Raw genomic sequence first — 9,351 nt, forward strand, 5'->3', positions numbered from 1 at the left:
AAACACAGACACATGTAGAGACAGACAGGTAAACACAGATACATGTAGAGACAGACAGGTAAACACAGACACGTGTAGAGACAGACAGGTAAACACACAGACGCGTGTAGGGACAGACAGGTTATCACAGACACATGTAGAGACAGACAGGTAAACACAGACACATGTAGAGACAGACAGGTAAACACACAGACACATGTAGAGACAGACAGGTAAACACAGACACATGTAGAGACAGACAGGTAAACACAGACACATGTAGAGACAGACAGGTAAACACACAGACACATGTAGAGACAGACAGGTAAACACAGACACATGTAGAGACAGACAGGTAAACACAGACACATGTAGAGACAGACAGGTAAACACACAGACACGTGTAGAGACAGACAGGTAAACACACAGACACGTGTAGAGACAGACAGGTAAACACACAGACACGTGTAGAGACAGACAGGTAAACACACAGACACGTGTAGGGACAGACAGGTTATCACAGACGCGTCCAGAGAGAAAGGGAAACACACAGACACGTCCAGAGACAGACAGGTAAACTTACAGACAGGTAGACGTAGACTCCGTGTGTCTCTGTATCTTAGTCCAGGTAACCCGTCTGTCTGAGCACCCGTCTGTCTGATGGGACCCTTCGATGATTCACGTGTTGCTAACACCTTAATGGTTTTAACAGATTATCACCTGTCGCACACACAGGCTTGTGCAGCTTCCCTCATTAGGACGTTTGTCATTGTGGAAAACAGTTTGTTTAACATGAACCAGGACCAGTTCATGACTAACTCAAACCTTATTTACCCTTAATTCACCTCTGACCTTGAGCAAGACCTCAAGTGTCAGCAGTACCGATATCTGGTCCCCAGGAGGTATTCAGGTCCTGACAACATCAGTGTTCATACTGGGACAAAAACGTGTATGTACACACACAGAGGGTTCAAAGGTCAAAAATCATCTTTTATTCCAGAGACAGCTGATTGGTCAGCTAAATAGACAAATAGTCACATGATCACAATAACCATCCAATGGTAAGGGAGCGTGGTTACCATGGCGACGAGGGGGAGGTTTAAAGTGACAGAGTGACAGTATGACAGCTCAGAGACTGTTAGCACTATTAGCACTGTTAGCATTCCTCATTCTAAACAATGGGCTGTCAGCTATGAGCTAACATCAAACTTTATCTAATTTACATGAACAAAACACAGCTCCTGATCACTGATCAATGTCTGTGATCGATTATCAGTTTCTCTTGAAGTTTGCATAGATACTGAATGTTATAGTGCAAGATCACAGCTCTGGGAGCCTGGGATTTGTAGTTTATCGTTTTTGTAGTTTTGGTATAGGAGCTCTGATCTTGACAGTCGGTCACAGGTAGAAAGTGATGGTAACGCATTAGAAATACCTGATGAGTTCACCAAAAATGTTACTAACTGTGAGGACAGGTGAGGCACTGTGCTGTCTGACAGACAGGGGGCGCTATAGGAAACTACAGGAGCCACTGACCGTTTACAAATAAGAACAAACATGTTTGAACTCCTGAAAACACACAATGCAACACTACTGAGTGTGTGTGTGCCTGGTCATACACAAACATTTTGTTTTCACTTTATTTTCAACTTTGACTCCTGATTCCTCCAAACACATGAAAAACATCAGAAGGGTTTAAGGGGTCACGTGTCTGATACAGGTTTACAGGGTCACGTGTCTGATACAGGTTTACAGGGACACAGTGGAGAAGTCTCTGACGTTTGACTGATGTCAGAGGGGACAGGAGGACAGAGGTCTAAGGGAACAGACTGAGGACTATAGCGGACAGGGTTTTGTGAGGACATGTTTTGATGTTGGGGTCTAACATGTCATCGTGGGAACAGATGTTCTTTCATTATCTACTTCTGTCAAATAAAAGACGTCAGTGTTCTTAAAAACATCGACTTAAATCAACGTCCCTGTAACCAGGAGATGAGTTGGGTGGATCGTCATCATAGAAATAAAACAACTAACTGAATCGGTAGAACCAGTGAGTGGAGGAAAAGGAATCAAAGCGTAACAGGAAAACGTCCTAATATGGTGTTGTCCCCTCCCACTCCAGCAGGTACTGGACCGTCCCCTGTGGAGTGATTCGTCGAGCCAACACCTGGTACCTTTCCCCATTGGTCAGTCTGCCCGCCCCTCCAAAATACGAGGAAATGGATGAGTGGAGCTGGGAGGGGTTGGAAAGGAAATGGGAGGAATTTGATGATAGATGGGCGTGGGGTATAGCTTCTGGATCCTCCAAGATCCCAGTAAGCTCCTCCCCTGCTTCGCTGCGACTGGCCCACTGGCTGTAGCTAGGTAACTTCCTCTTCCTGCTGCCCACCCTCCTCCTGAGGTCAGAGGTCGACTTGTTACACATTCAGTAAAATAGGGCATAATGTTGATTAACATTAATTAATGGTTAGCTACTGTTATAAATCACAAGTAATGTTAGTTAACATGAGTTAACATTTAATTAAAGTAAGACGATATGAGTGAATATAAGTTAACATTAGTTAATGGTTGGTTAGAGTTAGTAGTATTACTTTACAGTCTACTAAGGGTTAGTTAATAGTAGTTAACAGTTAGTTAGTATTAGAAAACATTAGTTAATGTTAGAAAACATGGGTTAGGGTTAGGGTTAGCGTCAACTTCCACTTTAACATTGTATGGTTTGTTTAGTGTTTGTGAACATGACTAAATGATAAGTTGATTTTAGTTAAGTGTTAGTTAACACAAGTTAACTGTTCGGTAACGTTACCTGAGGTGGTAGGAGGCACTGGTCGTAGCAGAACCTGAAGTGGAGGCGTCAGTGGAATCCTGATCAATACTGACGGTTCTACTGGAGAGGAGGACATCAAATCTGATCAGCTGACTGATTATTGGAGGAGTATATCACATGGTGCCAGTGATCAGATGATTATTTATTATTGAAGTCTATTGATTGGTCTCACCTCTTGAGGCTCTGCAGTTCATCCAGGGTGAAGTCGAAGAAGTTGGCCATGTGGTGGTTGGACGTCCAGCTGCAGGACGACTCGTTCTACAAACAACACAAACTTTTAGTCTCGTGACCTTGACAATGACCTTGACACTTGAGGAAACAGGAAACAGAAGAAAAAGAGTCGTACGTTAGGGATGGCGTCTTCGAGCAGCCACTTGGACTTCCTCCTCTTCCTCTTGGCTGAAGCACTGAACACAAACACAGCACATTGGCGTCACATGACTGAGCAGGTAAAGGTGTTACCACACTGTCACCATGACAGTTACCTGTTTCTGTCTACACCGTTCTTGAGGCTCTGGCCCCCTTCGTTTTGAGCACGCTCAGGAAAAAGCTTGGAGGGGGGGTTAGGCGGAACTCTGGTCCTCAGACGAAAGATGCACTTCCTCTTCTTTATCTCCTTCCCACAAAGAAACCTGCACAGAGAACCAGGAGCCTTCACTACCAAGCACAATCTGCAGTTGTCGGGGTAACCATCCTGGAGTTTCCAGGGCTACGTAGCTCAATCACCATGGTAACCTGAACAGCTAACCTGCTCCAGGTTAAATTGGCAATGAGCTGATGAGGATTGTTAGAGTCTCTGAGGAGGACCAGGGTCTTCAGAGCTCCTCAAGATCGTTTGAGCTCATCTGATGAGTTTCTGAAGATCTAATGATAAACCTGTGTCAGCTGCTGGAGCCGAACAGAACCAACCTGACATGTAGGAGACATAGATAGATGGATACCTTATTAATCCCGTGGGAAATTCAGATCAATAGGCCTCATTCACCAATTTCTTCTTAAGAATTTTCTTAAACTTGTTCTTAAGAATTTTTCTAAGAAAACTCTACGTCAGATTAATGATACGTTCTTAAACTGCAGACCAGGTCTGTGTTATAGACACATATATATTTATGTATGCCATGTCTTCATAAGTTGAAAGCACGCCAGTTTTTCCTAATTAGTAACGCCCCACCAATGCCCATAAAAGGTCATGAGACTGCAGGACCCAGAGAAATCACATTCAGTCCAAGCTGTAACAGGAGGATGTTTCATAATTGAAGTAAAACAATTGTTGGATCTCAGAGAGTTATCGGAGCTGGAGCATCACTGGAAACACAGAGCTGCAGGTGAACCCTCAGCTGAGCATCTACTCGACCTGAGTCTGACGGGACCATCAGGGCATGTTGGTTCATGTTCTAAATCATATTCTGGTTCTGCTCGGTGCTCACACAGGGATCTCTGATTCCACAGACCTGTGTTCAGCGAAGTTACACCTCCTGAGACATCTCTTGTCTTACAACAAGAGACCCTTTTATGTGCACATGCTGTAGAGGAAACCCACAGTTAACTTAATGAGTTGATAACCAGCATCATGTGACCACTTAGCCTGACTGTGATTGTTAGGTTCAGCTGGATAACTGAAAGAATGGATATGTTGAAACAGGTGAATCAGGGGATAATGCTGCAGCTGTGTGGCTCTTACTTGCTCTTGTATTTGTTCAGGGCATCTAGAAGGTGCTGCCCCCTGTCTGCTGGAAGAGTATTTGACAGCTAAACAACAAAGACACAAACAAACAAGAGTTACTTTAAGTTAGTTTGATCCAGGTCTAGCTTAGTCTGGTCCTGGTCTAGTTAGACTTAATTTGTCACCTTTCCGAGCTGTAGATGTTCCCAATTGGCGGAAACAAAGGCGAGGATCTCGTCCAGCTCGAAGTACTTTTTTTTGCTGCTGACGGACAGGTTGTAGAGAACCAGATGAACCACATCCACCCACCTGAGGGACAAACGACGGACGTACTCTGTCCCCTTACTACAGACCGAACACAGGAAGAGGTAGAACCTGTGGAGAGTCAGACAGAGGACAGGTGAGGTGTCAGAGGACGAGTGAGGTGTCAGAGGATGGATGAAGTGTCAGAGGACAGGTGAGGTGTCAGAGGACAGGTGAGGTGTCAGAGGACAGGTGAGGTGTCAGAGGACGAGTGAGGTGTCAGAGGACAGGTGAGGTGTCAGAGGACGAGTGAGGTGTCAGAGGACAGGTGAGGTGTCAGAGGACAGGTGAGGTGTCAGAGGACGAGTGAGGTGTCAGAGGACAGGTGAGGTGTCAGGACAGGTGAGGTGTCAGAGGACGAGTGAGGTGTCAGAGGATGGATGAAGTGTCAGAGGACAGGTGAGGTGTCAGAGGACAGGTGAGGTGTCAGGACAGGTGAGGTGTCAGAGGACGTGTGAGGTGTCAGAGGATGGATGAAGTGTCAGAGGACAGGTGAGGTGTCAGAGGACAGGTGAGGTGTCAGAGGACAGGTGAGGTGTCAGAGGACGAGTGAGGTGTCAGAGGACAGGTGAGGTGTCAGAGGACGAGTGAGGTGTCAGAGGACAGGTGAGGTGTCAGAGGACAGGTGAGGTGTCAGAGGATGGATGAAGTGTCAGAGGACAGGTGAGGTGCCAGAGGACGGATGAAGTGTCAGAGGACAGGTGAGGTGCCAGAGGACGGATGAAGTGTCAGAGGACGGATGAAGTGTCAGAGGACAGGTGAGGTGTCAGAGGACGAGTGAGGTGTCAGAGGACGAGTGAGGTGTCAGAGGATGGATGAAGTGTCAGAGGACAGGTGAGGTGTCAGAGGACAGGTGAGGTGTCAGAGGACGGATGAGGTGTCAGAGGACGAGTGAGGTGTCAGAGGACGAGTGAGGTGTCAGAGGACGAGTGAGGTGTCAGAGGACGAGTGAGGTGTCAGAGGACGAGTGAGGTGTCAGAGGACAGGTGAGGTGTCAGAGGACGAGTGAGGTGTCAGAGGACGAGTGAGGTGTCAGAGGACGAGTGAGGTGTCAGAGGACGGATGAAGTGTCAGAGGACGGATGAGGTGTCAGAGGACAGGTGAGGTGTCAGAGGACGAGTGAGGTGTCAGAGGACGGATGAAGTGTCAGAGGACGGATGAGGTGTCAGAGGACAGGTGAGGTGTCAGAGGACGAGTGAGGTGTCAGAGGACGGATGAAGTGTCAGAGGACAGGTGAGGTGTCAGAGGACAGGTGAGGTGTCAGAGGACAGGTGAGGTGTCAGAGGACAGGTGAGGTGTCAGAGGACGGATGAGGTGTCAGAGGACGAGTGAGGTGTCAGAGGACGGATGAAGTGTCAGAGGACGGGTGAGGTGTCAGAGGACAGGTGAGGTGTCAGAGGACAGGTGAGGTGTCAGAGGACAGGTGAGGTGTCAGAGGACGGATGAGGTGTCAGAGGACGGATGAGGTGTCAGAGGACAGATGAGGTGTCAGAGGACGGATGAGGTGTCAGAGGACGAGTGAGGTGTCAGAGGACGGATGAAGTGTCAGAGGACGGGTGAGGTGTCAGAGGACAGGTGAGGTGTCAGAGGACAGGTGAGGTGTCAGAGGACAGGTGAGGTGTCAGAGGACGGATGAGGTGTCAGAGGACGGATGAGGTGTCAGAGGACAGATGAGGTGTCAGAGGACGGATGAGGTGTCAGAGGACAGGTGAGGTGTCAGAGGACGAGTGAGGTGTCAGAGGACGAGTGACGTGTCAGAGGACGAGTGAGGTGTCAGAGGACGGATGAAGTGTCAGAGGACAGGTGAGGTGTCAGAGGACGGATGAGGTGTCAGAGGACGGATGAGGTGTCAGAGGACGAGTGAGGTGTCAGAGGACGGATGAGGTGTCAGAGGACGGATGAGGTGTCAGAGGACGAGTGAGGTGTCAGAGGACGGATGACGTGTCAGAGGACAGGTGAGGTGTCAGAGGACAGGTGAGGTGTCAGTTACCTGTCTCCAAACATCATGGACTCGTTCAGACTCTGGATACAAGCTTCATGGAACCACTGCTGACACCTGAAACACTGCAGCATCTTCAGATACCACCTACACACACACACACACACACACACACACACACACACACACACACACACACACAAACACACAGACACACAGACACACAGACACACACACACACACACACACACACACACACACACACACACACACACACACACACACACACACACACACACACACACACACACACACACACACAGTGACACACTGGACATCGATGACATCATGAGATGAGTCAGTATGTGCTTGTCTGTAATTGGTTGAACTCACTCTCCGGGGCCTCCACAGTAACAGTAACACTGCTGCTGATTGGTCCGGTGCTGAGAGTCCCAGTCCAGTGAGTCCAGATCGTATAACAGCACCTGCTTCATGGCTGACAGAGCTTTAGCTACTGGACCTTTCTTTAGAGCGCCCCCTTTCTGTGAGGAGGACAAACACCGTAAGTTTCTCTGGAGATGAAGAGATGATGATGGTGTGTGTGTATGTATGTGTGTGAAGATGCCTCCAGACCTGAACTGAAGTTTCTCTGGAGAAGGTGCATGTGTGAACACAAATTTCTGATTGAGAGCCTCCCGAGTTTCTGCGGCCCCTGATATAAAGTCCACAGAAAGTCTGGAGGAGTCAAAGTGTGAGCAGCAGAGGATCCTCCACTGATTCACTGAGTGAGTGGGGGGGTGAGGAGCTTCTAACACAGGACACAAACACGAAGAAACTAAAACAACCCTCTCTGGTGAAAAAGTGCTGACACACAAGTTTGTGGTGATAAGAGCTGATGTCGGTAGGTGATGGCAGTTGATGTAAACATGATCACATGACCTCTGCAGCAGACACATCACTTCTCCTGGACTTATACGTTATACCAGGAGTTCAGGAGGAGAAAGTAGAAACTCTGACATTTGTGTTCACACATGATCCTCCAGAGAAAATACAGAGGATCTGCAAACTTCATATTTGAAATCAGCTTGTGTGTGTGTTTGTGTGTGTGTAAATACCCTGACAGCCAAAGCAAACACACAGCGTCTACAGAACCAGGGACTGAGGATGTTGCTGCCCTCTACAGGAGGGACATGACACTGCTGATGGAAACCTGAGAGACCGAGAAGCAGACAGACCCAGAATATTAAGACAAACTAGTCCCAGCTGTAAACATATGTTTGTAAAACGTTGTATTGTCCTGTGACGATGCTTCAGAATTATTTATTGTCATAAGGGAGTCGTCCTCAAATATCTCTACAATATCCTGTCACTTCTATTGTTTGAAACGTTGTGTTCATCCTACCTGGCTTATCTTCAGTGAAGAGTTTATAGACAATGTTTCTCATCAAACTGAGTTTTCTTTATTACTGGTCACATGTTTGGTTCCTATGCAAGTTTGAATGATTCACTGAACTGATGTTATTTTTCAATTAGTGATCACTCGTTTATCTGAGGACCTAGAAGAAGACATATTCAAGCCTGTCCACAGGCTGAAGACACACTGCCCCGCCCCATATGTATTGGTCATTTCATGAATAGGGTCGAGTTTGATTCATTTTGATTCGTTCAAATATCGATTCAGATAGGATATTTCAGTGTACAACTAACTTTGCTTGGAAATTAAATCAATTCCCAGAGAAAACTGTAACCTGAACAAGGAAATGATTGCATTCTTAAAGATGTTAAGGTAGGCCTGTGACCTCCAGCTGCTCTCTCCTCGGCTCCTCTCTCACCCACACACCCAGACCCACTGGTAGGGCTGGTGGTTCAGGTTTACTCATCTCCCTCAAATGGAGTGGTTCTCTCTACCCGCTGCCACATTCTACCCCACTGTCTTTCTAATTTCATGCTGTGAGAGTCTGTCGCTCTCTCTCTACCTGTCTGTCTGTCTGTCTCACTCACCAATCCCACACTTCCCACAGATGAGGATCTGGTTGGTTGGATTTGATTGGCCATCAGAGTTTGGCCCCACCCCACGACACACAGAGCATCGAGGCTCCTCACCCGGCACTCCAGCTGCAATGTGATTGGACAAAACATTCTGAGTCACAGAGCAAAGACAGAGTGAGACAGAAAAGACAACATGATGGAGAATATGTGTGGAGTTTCTGTCTGTCCACATGTCTCCCTCTCACCGTGTTGGATGTCCTTCCACAGAACCCAGAACTTGGAGTTATCTTCGAAGGTGACGAAGCAGCTCTGTCTGGACGAGCTCACCTGTCCAATCACAGCAGAGATTTATAATCACAGCAAAAGGACCAACCACAGCAGAGATTTACGGAAACCAATCAAAGTTCTTTAGTGTGGGTCTATGTGTGGGTTTCAGTAGGTGCGTTTCTGTGTGTGTTTGTGTGTTTGTGTGTCTGTGTATGCATCTGTGTGTGTTACCCTCTGTATCTTGCCCAGGTAGTAGAGTCCATCTGACCAATGACAGAGGACGAATTGTCCAACGCTCAGACTGGACCCCTCCCCTTCTTCTTCATCAAGACTCCGACCCTTCTGACATACCCCGCCCCCTGGAGACACCTGAGGCTCTAGACC

General features: G+C 47.4%; 1 protein-coding gene across 2 annotated transcripts in view; it reads right to left on the minus strand.

Annotated features, from left to right (window-relative positions):
• Positions 1 to 948: 948 nt before the first annotated feature.
• The window catches only part of phf19 (PHD finger protein 19), a 9,327-nt gene continuing 924 nt past the window's right edge, over positions 949 to 9,351 (minus strand). Inside the window, exons 2-14 of one of the 2 annotated variants that reach the window (XM_053421552.1) lie at positions 9,199 to 9,351; positions 8,946 to 9,027; positions 8,713 to 8,826; positions 7,827 to 7,921; positions 7,105 to 7,253; positions 6,763 to 6,858; positions 4,655 to 4,844; positions 4,488 to 4,555; positions 3,292 to 3,438; positions 3,153 to 3,213; positions 2,979 to 3,064; positions 2,786 to 2,863; positions 949 to 2,375 (exon numbers count right to left, since the gene is read on the minus strand). The exon at positions 9,199 to 9,351 is cut by the window's right edge and continues 31 nt beyond it. In XM_053421552.1, coding sequence (XP_053277527.1) covers positions 2,072 to 2,375; positions 2,786 to 2,863; positions 2,979 to 3,064; positions 3,153 to 3,213; positions 3,292 to 3,438; positions 4,488 to 4,555; positions 4,655 to 4,844; positions 6,763 to 6,858; positions 7,105 to 7,253; positions 7,827 to 7,921; positions 8,713 to 8,826; positions 8,946 to 9,027; positions 9,199 to 9,351 — 1,623 coding nt within the window. In that variant the 3' untranslated portion in view covers positions 949 to 2,071. Of the gene's footprint in view, positions 2,376 to 2,785; positions 2,867 to 2,978; positions 3,065 to 3,152; positions 3,214 to 3,291; positions 3,439 to 4,487; positions 4,556 to 4,654; positions 4,845 to 6,762; positions 6,859 to 7,104; positions 7,254 to 7,826; positions 7,922 to 8,712; positions 8,827 to 8,945; positions 9,028 to 9,198 lie in introns of both variants that reach the window. The other variant, XM_053421551.1, reaches the window with a different exon arrangement.

The sequence above is a fragment of the Pleuronectes platessa genome, chromosome 4 (genome assembly GCF_947347685.1).
Source record: "Pleuronectes platessa chromosome 4, fPlePla1.1, whole genome shotgun sequence".
Classification (NCBI taxonomy): domain Eukaryota; kingdom Metazoa; phylum Chordata; class Actinopteri; order Pleuronectiformes; family Pleuronectidae; genus Pleuronectes; species Pleuronectes platessa.